Genomic DNA, 18,779 nt, shown 5'->3' with positions numbered 1-18,779 from the left:
TCCCAATCTCTAATAATTGGCTCAGCTGCAACTCCTTAATGGGGTAAGATTACTTTCTATACTGCCTTTATTTTCTTGTATTGTATCCCCCTACAAAAACAGTGTACTTTCAACTAAACATTTGATCTGCAAAAGGGTAAGGATTACTTAAATAAGTGTTCTCAGAAGGTGTAAAAATAACTCAGTATAGTCACACTCTGATAAAATTAACTTTTTCTTTGCTCCTGCTTCAGTTTTCACTGGGTTGAGACAACTGGAAAATAGATTTGTAAAAGCAACATTGTAAATGAGATGTGAAAGCTGTGAAGGACAGGAATCCCCTTGCCTCAGGTTCCTGGTGTGGGTGTTTTCTCTCAAGGGCAAAAATGTCCTCCCAGCAAAAGACAACACTTCTTGCTGGGACAGTCAAGGGACACCCACAGAGATGGGAGTCTGGATGACTGGTTTTGGGGAGAGGTAAATACAGATGGGAGAGAAAGGGAGCACAGTCTTATCACTCATATCAGGCTTTGAGTCCCAAGTGTGCTTTAGCAACCCAACACAGCTTTCCAGTCCATGACCTTCTGCAGGAGTTTCCCTTGCCATGAACTATTCAGGCTTTCCAAATTAGTGACCATTTCTGTTTGCTATTAACCCTATGTGAGGTCCCCAGTGCTAATGACACATAGAAGTATTGTTGTTTTGATAGGAAGTGTACATTTTACTTAAGAAAGAAGGTCAAAGTAAAACATAACAGATGTACAGCTGTAAAGCCCAAAATTTGAAGGATTATACTGTGATCATTGCAAAATTTGTCTGTATTGTAAGATCAGAAAAAGTAAAACAAAAAAAGATGTCATGAAAATTATTCACCATAAGACTGAGAACTAGTCCGGCTTCCCTGGAAATCAGGGTCATGAGAACAAAGATAATAATGCTGTACTATTCACAATTTTGTTTAATTCTTTCATTTTTCCTGAATGGATTAGACCTTCAACACCATCATTTCCACTAAAATTGGAGGAAATAAGTAGTATGTGGAAGACTTGCCAACTATTAAATTTTTGAAATTAAGTTTTAAAAAATTGGCTTATATTACTCAAGGAAACTTGGGCAGATAAAACCCCCTAATCTCATAGTACTTAGAACTATTGTAAAATCGTAGTTCATTATCCACAGTAATGTACATGAAGAACTTCAAAATGTGTCTAAAATAAACACATACACACACTCTCCCCTGATAAAAGACTAATTTTGATATTCTGTATTAATACTTTCTGTTATCCTTCTAAACTATGAAAAGAAATACCAAATGGAGGAAAAAGACAAAGCAGATAACACCGAGCTAAAGAGAGAACTTTCTAAAGTCTGCCTTAGTAATTATATTTCAATGTAATGAAATAAGGGTGGATGGAAAATTGTTGTACTAAAACAGCTTATTCCTACATCAATCCTCTTCCATGCAACAACTTCATATTTTTTGATCTTTGCAAATACTGAAGCATAGACAGTTACATGTAGTTTTGCAACAGCCATCTATTTCTGGGTTAAATAATTAAGTAATATCAAATAATATTCCGTAATAATCACTGTGACCATTCATCATTTTAATTTCATAAAAAATTTGTACACCGAAAAATCTATCAAACACTATCTAATCTAATAATAATAATATGAAGCTGCATCTAATCTAATAATAATGAAAGTTCATGAGCTCTACACTTTGCCAGGTTGGATATGATGCTCTAACTATATATTAAACTTGCAGAACTGGCACTACTCTCAACCTGTTACGTAAAGGAAGGTGCCACTTATCTAAATGTTTAATAACATATACCACCATTACACCATACTGTCTTCCTATATTGACGCTGAATTGATTTTTGTGTTTTTGCTTTTATATATTCTCTTTATCCTGTACATGTATTTTTGTAGCTCTGTAGCCAATTATTCTATTCATAGCTAGCACTATACCTACTCTATTAGACAGAAAGACAAAATAAATTCCCCAGTGGCTCTAAGCCCTGGGGTCTAAATTTAGATTCTCTGGAAAGCCAAGGTTGAAACTGGCTCTCCGAGATACATTTTTATAAATAAAGTTTAGTACCTATCTAAGGTGGGGAGGAATTCAGAAAAGGGTAGAATCAGGGAAGAATTACCTCATCATTTCAGTCGCTAATTGGGGATTCTTGTCAGTTATGCTAATTTGCTAAACACATAAAAATTATATGCACTCTATGTTACATGTGCATCTTTGGTGCTTTCCATCTAGCGAGTTGTGCACCTATGGATCTACAGATCGTTAAAAAGGTAAACCCTTTTTATCTCCTAACTGGGTCTGGCTTGTGCTTTTAGGACAAGCAAAAAGGCATCCCTATCAGTTGGATTTTATTAAAATAGCTTGCATTAAATAGAAAGTTAGTAAAGTTAAGGGTCTGCAGAGAAACTGTAAATTTAGATATGAAAATATTCCGCTATTAAAAAAGATATATGCATAGAATTGTAAAAATAGAGAACAAGTAAATCTATTAATGTATAATTTTTATATATATATGACTTTTGACTTTGATTATACTTTTACTGACCTACACATATACGAAACTGTACATTTTTACTTAAAACACAGGCATGTGTTTCTTCAAATTCAAGATTCTAGATAATCTTTAAGTTAAATGTTACTGAAAATTACCCATATTTCTATGCTAGACAACTCGACATAGACAAAAATGCCAACATATTGTATTATGCAATTTTAGTATTGGTTTTATATACTCACACAAGCACTGTAAATACAGGCATAGGATGTACATAGATATATATTTGCATATATATGTGCATAATATATTTATATGAAAGTCCAGAAAACAATGTTCCTGGATTGTCAAGCCCATCGAGTAGGAATACATATTTTTAAATTCTGTATTCTTAGAATATCACAATATATCAATTAATTATCAACCGAGATTACAAAATAATGCCATATAAAAATAGTTGGAAAGTTTCAACACATATTTTTCCAGAATCTTTGCAAAGTCACTTAAACATGAGAAGTCTTTCCATCTATAATGTGCATATAGCAGGGAAGTAGACATATTTTTGGATTCTATTTGTAGTAGCTGTGGACTTGACAAAGTCTCCTACCTTTATACAATCAAAGGTTTAGAAAAGATAAATTCATTCCTCCCTATGTGGAAACAATTCCTATTCCTTTAATATTCGTGAGTAGTTGAATTGACACACAATAGAAAAAGTAATCCTTGCATCCTGAATCAACAGATGAGAAAAAATAGATGTGTATGGATTCTATCACTAAAACTATCTGGAAACCAGACAAACAAGAAGCTCCCTCTGTTTCTGGAATTGCTGAGTGTTATTCAGAGAGCTGCCCTGCTTCATAAACATGCCCAAAACAACTCAGCATTAACAAATTTCAAAGAAAAAAATGGTGAACCAAAGCTAAGCTACAACAGTTTGATTCAGCAAAAGATCTTTCTTGACCAAGCATTAGAAAAATTGTGCCAAAACTATTTTTTAAGAAGATATGTTAGAGGCTAAATTCTAAGTAAATATGAAGACAAGTAAAAAAATTCATTTTGATGGTCTTGTGTTGGCTTTACACCATTTCAAAACACGTCTTACCATCTATCTTTCTCTTTTGTTATAACTTCATGGCTCTTTGCTAATATTAAATGAGTGATATATTTCCATCCACACCTTATAAGTTTGTTCCTCCTCAAATATTCTCTACTGTTCAAAATAAATCTTATCTGACTGGGTTTTTCCTCATGTTCATGAGTTTAAGTACATCTATCAAACAGCAGTAATTTCATTATCTTTTTCTGAAAAAAAAAAAAGAATGTATGTTTAAATTATTTTCTTTTTCTTTTTGCAACAAGAAAAGGAAGTGAAGAATCAATATCAAAATTAGCCATAAATACTTTTTTTAAGTAATATGATGCGGTAAGCACAGCCATTTATTCTTTCTGTATTTAAAACCTTTAAAACCTTGATTGTTTTTGCTGTTAAAAAATATTTTTATCACAATTTTGATCACCACATCATAAATCTTGTGTATTACCAGTATATTTCCTGTTCTCAGTTTTGGTCATGGTTTATTGCTTTTTCCATTACCAGTATGCATCTGTTTATGATCAACTTTAAACAGAAAAATAAAAACCAAACCAAAGCGCATCTATAAGCACTAGACCAAGAGTGAGCATGATGGTGGTATCGTGGCTGTGCAGCTAAGCAAGAAAGGATCGTTCCTCAAAGAACACAAATGCCCTCAATTCCCCCTGCCTGAGTACAGGCTGAGAAATAGAAGCACCTCTCAGGGATGGAGATATAGTTACCAAAGGAAAGCACTTTCTCATTTTGAGATGTCCACTATTGTTGTTACACTCGCTGTTAAACACACTTCAGTGTAGACACCTCTGCTGGACAAGAGTACAGAACTCCTAATTAAGGAGCTTCATTTTTGCCACAAAAGGAGCTAGACTGTAATGGAATTTTTTGTCCTGTGCTTAATGAGGGGTCAGATACTGTTTAAACCACTAGCAACACCACTGCAAGAAAATGTAAGTAATTAGCATAGCTTAACACCCAGAACAGCACCAGTTGCTGTTGTTATTACCAGTAGTGTGTAGTTTTAAAAAGAAAAATCAAAAGAGAGTCACCTTTCTTTTTGAAAGGTAACATTAACCACACTTTTTTTTAACTGATCCACTATACTACTGGCTATCTCATTCTTCCAGGTTTTTTTTTTAAAGATTGGAGTAGCCTATATCAAACCCCACATATACTAAAATGTCACAGCAGCAAAATAGCAAGCAACAACCCATTTTCTCAAGTGGGGATTTGCTGATCCATTTTAGTATTTAATTTGCCAAGGGTGTGTGCACATTACCTGTAAGTTAGTAAAGACCATCTGCAATCTTATGTCTTTGTTATGTTACAGAAAGACCAGTGATTCAGGAGGTCATATCACCCTTAAGGAAGGAAGAGGAAGAGGCCTGAATGTAGAAATGAACATGAAATTTTTGACCATCAGCTACCAAATGCTGGTGGAAGTGGTATCACTCCTATTTCTGAGGGATAAATGCCAGTCTGCCAGTCTACAGAACTGAAAATCTCATTTTCTAAGATTGATTTGTAAACCAGAACTAACTCCTGTGATGGGAGAGGTAACAAGAAAAGGAAAGACATTACTTTCAGATTACCTACTTGTGAATAGAGAATGGATACTGGATCTGCATGGAAACTGTTTGGACTAATGTTCCTGGACCAGAGCGTAAATGTGTCGTACATGTGGTGTAATTGGCATGACTGATGTCATCGCTGGCGTTATCAACATGAAATAGGCTGCTTCATGACTAAGGTGATAGGAACAGGATTTCACATGGACTACCAATTGTGTGTGCAAAGGTCTTTTATACAGTTTGGGTACAAAGACATTCTTAATCTCAAAAAAATCATACAAATAATATAAATAATGCTAAGAGTTGTCATTCTGAGACTAGAGTTATTTGGCTCAAGTCTACACTAACCATTAAATTAGTACTTTAATTAGTCTTCAAGGTGGCTGGTGTAAAAACTTCAGTAGGCTTAGAACTTCAGTTGCCTTACTTTTAGGTTAGCTAAGCTGGGTGACATCCAATGTGAATGTTATTTATCTTTTTGAGCTTCAGAGCTTGCTTAGTCATCTTTGCACAAAAAAGACACAGATCATGAAAAAATACCCTCATTTTTTTCCTATCAACAGTATTGAGTCAAGGATCACCAGGAAGAAGACAGGCCTTTTAAAGTCTTCATTCAAGACTTGCATTATCTGTGTGCAACAAGACCAAGAAATGTTTACTCCTTTTTTTTACATCATCAAAAATATGCTTATCCACTATGTAATGTGGAAGGTCTTTCATGTTAAGTAGTGTGGTCCTACTGGTATAAAGTTGGCAATCAATACATTTTTTATGCCACTAAAAAGTAGCACCTGTTAAGCATGTAAACTCACTGGATTAATAAAAAGCACAGTAAATATGGCCCATGCTAATGTTATCAATGACAAAACTATTAAAATAACAAATTAGTTAAGAAAAAATTAAAGCAAAAATAACAACTCTTTGGTAAATAAAAAAGTCTTTAAGAGATGAAAGGAAGTTATCAGGTCCAGATAAAGTATCTTTCATTATGTTAATATGAATATGATGTACATGTTTGCATAGCGTAGAGGTGCAAAACCTACACAGAATGTGTGTGCAGATTTCACCAGCGAGCACCTAAAGTTATCATAGACATGAGTGCAGCCACACACTTTAATCTGAAAGTATTTAAGTTAGTTAAACCTATAATTCAGTGGTTTTTCCACATTCAAAATTCTGTTTGGGAAGGCTGGCAGATGAACCTTGCTCTCCATGCTTGTGATTTCTGGATTGCAGTCCATGTTTAAAAATTCCATCCACAGCTGCACACAGGCACATGCAGATTGTCCGGAGGGAGAGGGTGGAGGAAAGTGGGGGATGCCTAATTCCTGCTTTGGCTCTGCAGCAGCACAGGAATCAGCATGAGAGGAATGTACACCCAGGTGGGTGTGAGGTCACCTGCCTTGGCCTCAATGCTCAGCAGGGGCTCTGCCTCTGCTGGCAGCCTGAAGAGCCTCCAGAACACCCTGAGACCTGGCTGCCCACTGCCACCTCGCCCAGGGTGTCCTGCACAGGACCAGGCTGTAGGAGCCTCCCAGCTACCTGGCAGGAGATGTTCCAGAAGCTTGCAGAACCGTGGGAATGCTGCAAGATCAGAAATAATTTTGGCTTTGTTACTAGGATTGCACTGCCTGCGAGCCTGGTGGGAGGCAGCGCGGGAAGAGCAGAGCAGGCATTCGGCTTGCCTGGCTGGATGGGCAGCTGGCATCCCTGAAGCCACTGCAGATAAATGCATCTCCTGTTAGTGGTGATGTGAAGGGCTTTTCACAATGAAAGCACCCTAATGAAAAATGATCAACAGCAAAGCATGTGCAAAGAATGCATGACATTTCAGTCTGCGTATGTGAAGTTAGCGCAAAACATTGCCAGCTGCAGGTAGGTAGGAAAATTCATCTGAACAGTACTTTATGCTGCATATTCCTTATGATAGCTTTAGAGAAACCCAAACACAAGTAAGGATTTTTTTCTTAAGTAAAATCTGGCACCTTTTACATGGTGAGAAAACGCACATACAGATCTGTATGTGTGTCTCATATGATTAGAGATCGCACACCTGCCTTTCCCAACTGCTGCTGGAATGAGGACTTTAGCATGCAATGAAAAGGTATTTTCCTTCCCAACCACACACTGCTTGGCTAAAAAATCTGATAGGTAACACTGACCTTTAGCTTGTCATAGCGGTCACTTAAAGCTGCCACCTGATGGTCACGGTGTCGCCCAACCAGTTTACACAAGGCACAGATTAACTGGTCATCAGTCACACAGTACATGTTAACTTTCTCGTCCTCATGCTCCAAGCACATTAATCCCCTGATGTGAGAGTCCGGGATGGGCTCGATGAGACGGTGGCCGGTGAACGGCTTCTTGTTGGGGTGAGTGGCTTTCAGGCACTCCTCGCAGTAGGACACCTCGCAGGTAACGCAGGTTTTCACCGCCTCCTGGGCAGGGTCCTGGTCGCAGAACTGGCAGAGCACCTTCTCGCAGGACGACATGCTGTTGTTATCAAACGCCCGCTCCCGGCGGGTCTCGCTGGGGGAGTTGGGCCCACTGACGGAGGCTTTCTGAAACCTGTCGATGATGTTCTGCAGGGTGACGTTGCGCTTGAGCCCGTCTAGACCGCGCTGGCTGAGGGTGATGACATAGCGGCAGGTCGGGCACTGGAAGGCAGTGATAGACTCCACCGGCTCGTTGGTGGCGCAGTGGGAGACCAGGATGCGGTGCGCGCAGTTGAAGCAGAGGCTGTGAGCGCAAGGCAGCAGCAGCGGGTCTTCAAACAGCTCCAGACAGATAGGGCAGGTCAGTTCTGACTCCAGTGTTTCCATCTTCAGGCAAAGCTTTCCTGTGGCGTCAGCGAAATCCAGGGAAGCTGATCAGCTATCTGGAAACACATGTAAAATTCGATTAGGCAAGAGAAAACATGAGGGGTCAGCCATGGGGGGTTGTCAACTTTCGCCACTGCTCCCTGGTCTATCAACCCACCATGTCGGGTGGGAGAGCAATCAAAAGTTTTGAACCTGCACATACACACATCAAGGTATTTAAACTGTTTCATTCTATCCCCCCCCTCTTCTGTTCACTTAAGAATGAGAAAGCCCAAATGTTCTTAATTTTTTTCTCTTTCCCTTTCTCTTTTATGCAATCAAGGAAAACAACAGATGTTTCTGTGCATTATTAAAACCCAAAATGATGAACTTCAAAAGTCTATTACAGCAAAATTAGATTTCTTTTGCAGATGCTGCTTTTGGCTTCACTCATCTACTAGTAAAACTTAAAAAAAATCCTTCAGTTTTGTATGGCATAGTGCAAGGATTAGCCCAGAGTATTATAAATTATAAATTTAAATTTATCATATTATATATGATAAATTTAAAATCTCTATTAGCATTGAGTTATTTTATCAGATTGAATTTTTCACTTGCTACTATAGAAATAGCACAGCATTTAGAGTACATGTCTGTGTTTATTTGTGCAAATATATATATGGATTTAAACACAAGGAATAATATTTCTAGCATGTGATATCCTACATATATGTATGATATATGTCATATATACTCCTATGCATTTCAATAACACATGCAGCTGTATTTACATGCACCTATATTTATGTACCTGTATATATATGCCAAAAAGCATATCACATACATGTTTGTAGCAAGATCAATGTAGCCACAGGAGCACACAGAGTTGTAACTAAAATGACTAAATGAAGGTACATTCCAAACAGTAGCTTAGCCCAAATTAGTGATGATCCCAACCTCTAATACAAGAAAAGCCTCTAGACAGTAAAATAGTAAAATGTAGTGAGATAGTGAAATGTGTGATTTGCTTGGGAGGAGTTTGTGTAAGTATACACTTTTGTATGAGCATCCACTTTTGTATGACTCTCTACTGCTAAAACATACCAACTATGGCTTGCTTTAGTGACCTTATTAAACCCCTGAAGTGGATTTGGATTAGAATCAACAATTTTTTGAATGGAGGGCATGGGATTTTCTGGAGAAGGCAGCGGTATACCCCCATCAGAGATCAACTGAAACTTCATTTTGCTTCCTTTCCTGTGCTCAGCGTTACAGAGAATGGTTTTGAAAGAGTCGCCCTACGCGACTCTCCCTGCCTAAGCTTCCGTCAAGGGCCCGTCACTGCCGCAAGCAGACGGGTCAGTGAAGCAGAAGCAAAAGCTATGCTTCACACTCACAGAGCTGTACCTCTTCACAGTACAATCTATTTAAGCTTTGTTGCTCATAACTGAGGATGGCTTCAGATGGCACAGCTGCATCGCCTTAACACTGTAAAGTCATTGTTCAGTTGTGTGAACTCTTGACTCCTCCCCTGGCCAGGGAAAAAGACAGAAGGACAAGAATCCCCCACAAGCAAACCTTGATTCATTAAGGGTGAGAAAAGCCCAGGCCTCATTAGCAGCCTTGGGAACCAAGCAGGCTTGAATCTTCTGTACTTCATGACAATTAGCGTGGGGAGCATGGTGGCACTGACAGGAATGCTACCTATAACCCCAACATGAACCAAGCAAAAAGGAAAGTTCAGCTAACAGAGGCAAGGTTCAGACTTCACCATTGGTATTTAGTCCTCCTTGCTGTGTGGGAAGAGCAGCAAGGCGTCTATTCCAGAGGTATGCCTAGAAATGAGGATACTTTGCCTCTTTGCACTAATGCATCCTTTTATTCTGCCAAGAAATCTGAGCATTCAAAAAATGCACTGACCCCATCACAAAATTTGCTTTCCTGTATCTTCCCTGATGCTGATCTTTTTTGAAATAAAGTTCAGTTTGCCAAAGACTAATTCATTTATAGCTATCCATCAGCTGCCATAATTGCACGGTGCATCTGGTCAAAATTAAACGTCTGGAAATTTAATATAAGCAGGAAGACAACTCCCTTCTCAGCCATAGCCATACAGCACAGAAGAGATTAAAGCCTTTTCTGCAAATGAAGACCAGTTTGTCTTTCCTCCTCTTCACTCTCTGTCTCACAGAAGTCCCAGAAGATCAAAATCTCATTCACATTGTTTGAATCCCTTCCACACCACAAATGTCTACCTCATCATCCTCTTATCCTACCGGCTGAATACTGCACTGGAAATAGGAGAGGGGGATTTGGGTTTGGCAGGAGACAATGTTTAAAAAGACAAACTAATCATTTCTCATCTATTGGCAGCCCTGTGAAAACCTGTCAGCTTTTAAGGTTTGTTTCTCAGGACCATGTTCAGAATACAGGGCTTTCTTCTATGCTAATCTCACTGTACAAAATTCCTTCTCTTCCTCCATGTGCCGAACAGTTTCACTCATTCTGTTTCCTTCTTAAAGCACTTTTTTTTAAAAGGCTTTTTTATGGTAGTCATATCAAAGAGATGTATAGATAAACAGCTAGAAGCAGCAGAAAAACATTTGCATCACTGCCTCATAGAAAGATGTTTGAATCACTACTGGGGCTCTACACAAATACCACCATCTCAATTGATGACTAACTCTAATCTATCTGACCTGAATGAGCAGCAGCTGAGCCCTAACTAATGCTATTCAGTATGAGCAAGGGTGCCAAAATCTGATCTCAGACTGTAAACGTCTTGGAATAAGAACCTATCTTCCAAGATAAACAAAGCTGAGCACACTGATAGAAACCAAAAAAACTACATTTCCCCCTGTTCTTTTGCAGTTGCAAGTAAGTCAAAACACAGCACATCTAGGTTTGAATAATGAATCCTTTGAGAGCTGCTCACCAAAGACAGGCTGCATTTTCTGGACAATCAAATGACTACCCTAATGCATTGAATTTCTGCTTTCACTTTTAAGTGGGTGCCTAAAGTACAGATCAGTGTGCTGATGATCCAGCTACAAAATCTTTCAAACTCACTGGCCCTTGCCTTAAGGTTGCATACTGAGTTTGCGTTTTTCTTTCTTCCTTGAGAATGGTGGACAATTCATAGCTACAGAAAACTGGAAGAAACACAACCTGCATTGTTTGTGGATGCATATGGTTGTATTCTATATTCAACCTAGCTCAAAAATTGAAATGCACATAGCCTCCAGACGCAGAAAGAAATGAAAGAATTTCAAGTACACAATTTCCTATTTGCAAAAATATGAAATTACTGGCAGAAAATTTATTACCAAAATGTCATTGAAATGACAAGAGTTATTTTTCTACTCGCAAGAGGTAATTTTAAGAGCAGATATCAAAATAAAAGAGATTGTCAAAACAAATGTTATTTAAACAACAACAAATATACTTAAGTAACTTTGAATCTGTGACATCCCCCCAGGCACATAATGATTAGTTATGCAGTATATTGTAAACATGCACTAAATAAAATCCCAACATCAATCTAGTTTACTGCAAGATTCTACTAACCCTAGTGGAATTAGCATCTCTGTACCACTGCTTACAAACATGACATTTTGTAGGTGGCATTAACACGTTCATTTGCCAAGACATAGTCCAGCAGCAACTGGGATAACATCTGAGATAACAGATTTAGGAAGGCAAAAAAAAGTTACTGCAGAGGAGCAATTGCAACTGGAGAAGAAGGGAGTAAGAGTATGTGAGAGAAACAGCTCTGCGGACAACAAGGACAGCGAATAAGGAGAGGGAGGAGGTGCTCCAGATGCAGATTTCCCTGCAACTTGAAAGGAATAAGATGAAGGTGTCTTTACAAACAGATGGTGTGAATCTGCTTGTAGATAGGGCCCACGGACTTGTAGGTAGGGAAGTAGCAGGAGAAACCATGAGTTTCAGAAAATACAACTAATGGACATGGAAAGCTGCTCAGCCAAGGTCATGCTAAATTTCTGAACTTTGAGAAGAAAAACAAAGATTTAAGAGAGCTATGTTATACAAAGGGTGTGTGGGGGTTTGTGCATACATGTTAAGGGGAACAAATAATAGCTGAATTGAGAAGTCTGCACCTTCCAAATGCCTTAGCCAATGGGGAAATGGAGAGAGTGAGGGGGCCAGGAAAACTGGGCTGAAAAGGAGGCTGCATCCTCCAACAATTTGAGACCCCATGGAGAAATTCCCTATGGCCTCTCTGCTCATGAATAAAGTTACAGGACACTTCTGGTGTGGTTCTGGACATAAACCTCTGGCAAAGTGAATTTTTCCACACAAACCCATGGTGAAGACCATGATGAGGCAGGCTGTCCCTCTGCAGCAGTTTGTGGTGGAGCTGAGATCCACCTGCAGCCCCTTGCAAGCTTCACACCAGAACAGGTTAATGCCAAAAGGAGTCTGTGACCCTGTGGGAAGCCCATACTGGAGAAGATTCCTGGCAGGACTTGTGACCCTGTGATGGACCCATGTTGGAACAGCCTGTTCCTGAAGGACTGCACATTGTGGAAGGGACCCACACTGGAGGGTTTGTGAAGAACTGCACTCTATGAGAAAAACCTGCATGGCAAAAGTTCTTGTAGGAACTGCTGTCTCCTATGGGATGGACCCCACACCAGAGCAGGTGAAGAGAGTAAAGAGTCCTCCATCCAAGGAGGAAGGAGTGGCAGAAAAAATGTGTAATGTACTGACTGCAACCCCCACTCCCCATCCGCTACTGCTGCTAGGGGGAACAAGGCAGAAAAATCAGAAGTGAAATTAAGCCTGGGAAGAAGGGGTGGAGGAGAAGGTATTTTATTTTTCTTTACTTGATTCTGATTTGATTGGTAAAATGCAAAATTAACTTTCCCAAGTCAATTCTGTTTTGCCTGTGACGGTGACTGGTGAGTGATCTCTCCGTGTCATTACCTTGACCCATCAGCATTTTATTGTATTTATTTTCCTTGCTCAGCTGAGGAGGGGAGTAACAGAGCAGCTTTGGCCAGCACTTGGCATCCAGCCAGGGTCAACTCACCACAAGTACAAAACTACACTTAAAAATGAATGTGTCAAAAATTCTAGTATATTGAGATCACTTTTGGTCAGTAAAACACTACAGAATTCTCCCCACACTGAATAAATCCCTAGCTACTACAATAAAGTTAGCAGGCAATGTTGTAGCATGCCACACAGTGTATCCTGCTCTTCTTCTATTCCAGCTGGTCCTACAACTTTCAGGAGAGGTGAGAACAGAATCTACCATGAGTGGAAAAGCAGTGGGAAACCATGTCCTACAAAACTTCACTTTCTACTTTAGTAAAGGTGGACCTGATGGCATGAATAAAGCTGTTTCATTTCAATTGTAGTGAACTCAGTCCTGTTGTAGGAGGAAGCAGCCGTAGGCCAGTCTAGCAATTTTAAGCATCTTACTAACAAGTAGCACTGGGTAAAAGAGTTGGACTGGTGACATGTTCCAAAATTCCTTGAAAATCCTCTCTGGTAGAATCACAGTTTGCAGTGGTTTGGTGAATGATAGGCAAAATGTGCCTAAGCAGGCTTGAATAGCATTTTTTGTAGTCATGTTTTCTAACATTTTACTGTGTTAAGACTGCTATGGAATGGCTGTAAGGCCATTTCAACACTGGTCCTCCAAACTCATATACAGGATGGAGACAAGACCACTGGCTAATTTAAAGACTGAATACCTGAAGACTAAGATTTTTGTTGAAAACACATGGCAACTTTTTCAGATAGAAAATGAAAATTATTAAAATGTCACTATATGAATATGAAAAGAAATGTAATACAAAATATAAGTACGTAATGCAAGACAATGAGTTATGCTTGCATACATATGTCCATACATGTATGTATCCTAGGTTTACCGTACAAGGGGAATTGCAGTCAGCACCCACACTATTCCTGAGTAATCCATGGAATGCTTAAGCATGTTACTACCATAATACAGAGCTGTAGTTTTCCAAGTCACAACAGTTTTCTGTTAAGTGCACAATAAAAGTAAAGTTGTTATCTTTTGTTCTTGTGATAAACCTGCTACAGGCTATTAAAAAAAACTATCCAGCTTTCAATTCTTCTGTTAACAGTAAAAAAAAAAAAGAATTTTGCCTTTTTCTATCATTTCCTAGGATATACACAAAATTGTCTGGGGAACAACTTTTCTTTGCAACAAGTGAATGTGATTGTTCAACAGCCCATTCAATCAACATTTCAAATGCAGTCAAACCAATGAACTCCTGCATAGCCTAGATGGTCCTTAGTCCATGACAGATTTTACCTTCTGCAATACAGATGTTGAAGCTTGTGGGTACCCATGATATTAGCAATTGCCAGTAGCACAGCTACTGAGATATTCATGTAAATAGTGGTTTGTGTCAGTAGTGCAAAAAGAACTAATAATCCAACATCAGATTTGTTTTTAGAAATGTTTAATGGAAACTTCTGTAGCAGTAAAAAAAGCAAGCTGCACACACCCTGAAGCAAGCAAATACTTGTTTTCCCACTAGCTTTTATCAAAGCAGTGAGAATTAATGAATATTCAAAGGAGAGTGTCTGTTCCACAGCTCCTGATATGCAAAAACAAATGATCAGCATGAAAGAAAATTACTAGTTCATCCTATTCATACATTTTCATTGACAGAGGAATGATCATCTGCCTTGTCTAGAAGTTACATGCAGTGTTTCCATAACGTTGAGATAGTTGTTTGCAAGATTAAAATTATATCAATACAGGAAAAGCACACCTGCTATGCTGTTTACAGTGTTATAAAGCCTTGACAATGTCCCTTTCTGGTTGAAACATATGCTAGTAGGAGAATATATTTTTGAAAAGATGAGTCCTGTTATGTTATTTAGTGAGACAAGAAGATCTCACAGAATTAAAGTTTTTGGCACAACATCCTATGTTCCTGCTCATGGGAGATAAAACAATAACTAAGGCTCAAAAACTAACAGACTACAAAAAAAAAATCTTGACCTGTAAATCCCAAAGCAATCAATCAGTTGTTGATTTAGTATTATATATAGTAATATATTAGATACAATATTACACATGCACATAAACCTACACTACTATATACTTGGAATGCTTTTTGGTCTTTATTTTTCATGTTCTTGCAATTCCTGTATCTTTACATTCTTTAGATAGAAGACTTAATATTTCCTCAAAATTCTTCAGGGGAAGGAAAGCAATTAATTGTTTAATATTTAGCATATGGGAATCATCACTGACCTCCAATTAAATTTATGGTTGAGGGTCTGTTCCAAAAATCTCCTCAACTAAATTCTAAGTCTTCATTTGAGAAAATGGTATTTATTCTGGGGTATATCACTGCTGTATAGGAACAAATATCAAGTTCATGTCTTGGTCTGACACTGGCAACATGGAAAACAGCAAATGGAGCAATCTCAAAAACTTTCCAAAGGGGACAAATTGCTTTGTACTGCACCATTCTTTTTTCCTCACTCATTTCAACCTAACAGCTTCCTTCATATAGATGCCACTCCACAACAAAAGGAAGGAAAAATAATTTTACCCACCCAAACCCACCAGTTTTCATAAGGTTTTGGTATCTGAGTAGAGTTGGAAATCTCCCACATTTTCCCAGCCTGTGTAATGCCTTAGGTGACAAGTACACCCTGAATTTTAACATAGACTATACAGCAACAGAAGCACTCGGAAATTATGTGTTCCAACACATTTCTTCTAGTCACAATGGGTCACACACAGATATGTTAGTGCAGCTTGGAAACTCTGTAGCTGTTAAGCTACTGCAAGTTTTCAGAGGCGGCAGAAAGAAATTCTTGCATTCTCTTCCCACCAAGTTGTTCTATGAATTCCTTCCCCACAGCTAAGTAAAGAAAATCATGGGTACTAAAGTTCACAATCACTGTCTTCACCTAGATAATCACATTTTAATTTCTCACAGAAGGATAGCATGCTATTCTTATGCTTTCTTATCTGAGAGAGATCTTTCTTATCTGGGTCTGCTTTCTTATCAGAGAGAGTATTTAAAATAACAGCAATAATTCCCAGGAACTGCTACAGATATAAAGATGTGATCTCAACCCACCACATAGGGCTCTGAACTTAAACTACCTGCAAGACATATTTTTGATGAACTAAAGCTCCTTATATTTATAATCACATTACAAAACACACAGTGTTAACCTCTCACTGTCCTGTTCCCTGGTCCTCATGCAATCCTCAAAAAAGCCTATAAAAGATTTTTTTTTAAAGGAATGAACACATTTCCATAGAGTTCCACTCTGCAGATTTACAAAGAATATAAAGAGATTCTGGCTATTGCAAAAAAAACCAAAAAACCCACCCTACTGTCTAACACTGAAGAGCTCCTTCTAATTTATGCCTGCTGTACTCTCAGTACACTGAACTCCCTAAGATCATTGGTGTATTTAAAACTCAAGGTTTTAATTAGGTCATTAATTAGGTGTGAACCATGGGAAGATGGAAGATAAGGAACAAGTCATATCTGTGGTCTGAAGGTTATCTGTTTTAGATCCCTGACAGAAATCTCTCACCAGTGGAGGAAACACCCAGCTCAGGCTTCCTGGGTCTGAAAATAATAAAATGGGAATCAGCAGGAGGACTACTCCATTAAAAGGAGAATCTTCACCCAGGCCCTTGCCAGACCCTGAGTCCTGCTCTGAGAGGAGTGGGGATATTTCCTGTCTTACTGGTGTCACTGGGGCCACCACGGGCACATTTCTGCCACCACAGCTTGGGGTACCAGGCTCCTGTTCACCATTATCAGGATGATTTTTAGGAGCATTCTTTAGCTCAGTAGTTCAGAACAGAAATCTGCAAGTACCTGTTAGCAAATCACTAAGTGAAAAAATATGAGAATGCAGTCCTTCTCTCTTGCTGCATAGTGGCTCCTAAATGCAAGTGGTGGCTTTCATCTGAAGAGGTCTCTATAGGGTTCCTTGGAAATCAATGGAAAGAAATGGCTGTCTCTAAAGCCATCTGATTTAGACTGTATGAGATTTTCTTTAGTATTAAGTGATCTGTGCTTTCTAGATCTGTTTATTTTATTCCAGGTATGAAAGGAACTTTAGAATCTAAGAAATTAAGACATCAACTAACAAGTAACTCTTTCCAGTACTCTTGAGATGTAAAAAGAGAAAATAGAGAATCTAACATCCTTTTTATTCTTATGTGCTCAATGATCACTTGCTTAGCCAAATTTGCTTCCAATAAATATCTTCAAATAGGTTTAAATTCTATTGTTCTCTAGTTAAAAATCCAAGAGGAAAAAAACTGTGTTGAGTTGCAGGAGAATGATCCCAGAACAACCTCCTTCCAGCTGACACCACTGAGCAGGGATTTTTCTGGATTTGGATAGTTCTACTTCTAAATTACTGTATCAATATCACCAATAGGCCTCTCAAATAAAAGGTTCTTAACATCATTCACAAAATAGCTTAGTAGCTTTTAAGAGAGAATGGAAAGAGAAAACAATAGCTTAATTATTACATCCCTTTAGATGTTCTTCATCAAAAAAGCCTCACAGTTTATCTCAAAAAAAAATAGAACAAAATTGTACATTTCCTGTCAGCTGGCAAGCAGGTGAGTGTTACTGTAATAACTAGAGTAGCACTTGAGAAAGAGTTACTGGTATGCATCTGCACAGCTTCCAGCTTTTTCTTCCAGCAGCTTTGTAAATACCTACTATCAAACATCACTGAATGTCATCTTATCCTCAGACAACTGTTTTTCTTGAAATACTTTACTGGAAAAATCACACAATGATTCTGTACCTATGACCTATACATGCTGCTGATTCTCCTAAATGTATGCTGCATTTTGTGGGCTTTAGTGGATATAGAATTTGCACGCAAAATAACCGTAGCGACCAGACCATCAGTCTGAGCATACTGGTGCCAAATGCACATCCTTTGGAAAAACATCACCTCTCAGCCATCATACTTGAAACATGGCATTGCTTAAGGTTATGTAACTTCATCATTTACAAATAAATAAATAGAATTTGAAAGACTTTGCTCAAGGACTGAATCACATTAGGGAATGATTGTATTTTTTAAATTTTTCTCATGTAAACATGTATCTCAGCCTTCATCTGTTATTTTAAAAACAGAATTATAATGTTCCAGATGTTGTTAACACTATGCAGATGCTAATGCCCCTTTATCTCTCTAACTGGTTTTATGACAACTAACAAGACAATAAGCCCTTGTTTGAAAACACAAGATGAAAAATGTTCAATTTTTTTTCCAGACTTTCCAGTACCAAAAAGATAATTCATCACAGCAACAGAGCAAACCTCAACTCCTCCCTAGGACTGCTAAACACATTATAAAATACTTCCTAAATTAGGCAAGCATACACATATGCATCTGCTCCACTCCCACAAAGCCACCCAGCCGCATACCCACCGCTGGATCCCGCCCTACATCTTCTGTGGGAAGCATGGCTGCGGACACAGGGACCACGCTGACCCTCCAGGAACCACCAGCAGCCCAGCTGGGGCAGGCAGCAGAGCCCAACACTGTCCCAGCAATCCTGTGGCAGCACTGACTGCGCCTGCAACTGCAAGACAGTTGTGGCTGAAACACAACAGGAAAATCTCCCCTACAATTGCAGGAAAACCCGCTCCACCTAACTGCCTCCGCCAGGATCCGAGCTCCTGAGGCCAGCCCTCCGTGCTGCACCCACAGCAAAACACCTCCTCTGCCTCCCAAGGGCCAGCCTTGGTGGGCTGAAGGTAGAAAGAGATGGATC

The 18,779-nt window shown here is 38.8% G+C and overlaps 1 protein-coding gene across 3 annotated transcripts in view; it reads right to left on the bottom strand.

The window, feature by feature from the left end:
- The window catches only part of MID1 (midline 1), a 244,596-nt gene that overhangs the window by 93,865 nt on the left and 131,952 nt on the right, over positions 1 to 18,779 (bottom strand). For all 3 annotated transcript variants that reach the window (XM_030946856.1, XM_030946771.1, XM_030946690.1), the window contains exon 2: positions 7,340 to 8,055. In XM_030946856.1, the coding sequence (XP_030802716.1) occupies positions 7,340 to 7,999 (660 nt within the window). In that variant the 5' untranslated portion in view covers positions 8,000 to 8,055. The remainder of the gene's footprint in view (positions 1 to 7,339; positions 8,056 to 18,779) is intronic.

This window comes from Camarhynchus parvulus, chromosome 1, assembly GCF_901933205.1.
Source record: "Camarhynchus parvulus chromosome 1, STF_HiC, whole genome shotgun sequence".
NCBI lineage: Eukaryota > Metazoa > Chordata > Aves > Passeriformes > Thraupidae > Camarhynchus > Camarhynchus parvulus.
The sequence above is the reverse complement of the archived record's forward strand: the minus strand, read 5'-3'. Positions and strand labels throughout refer to the sequence as shown.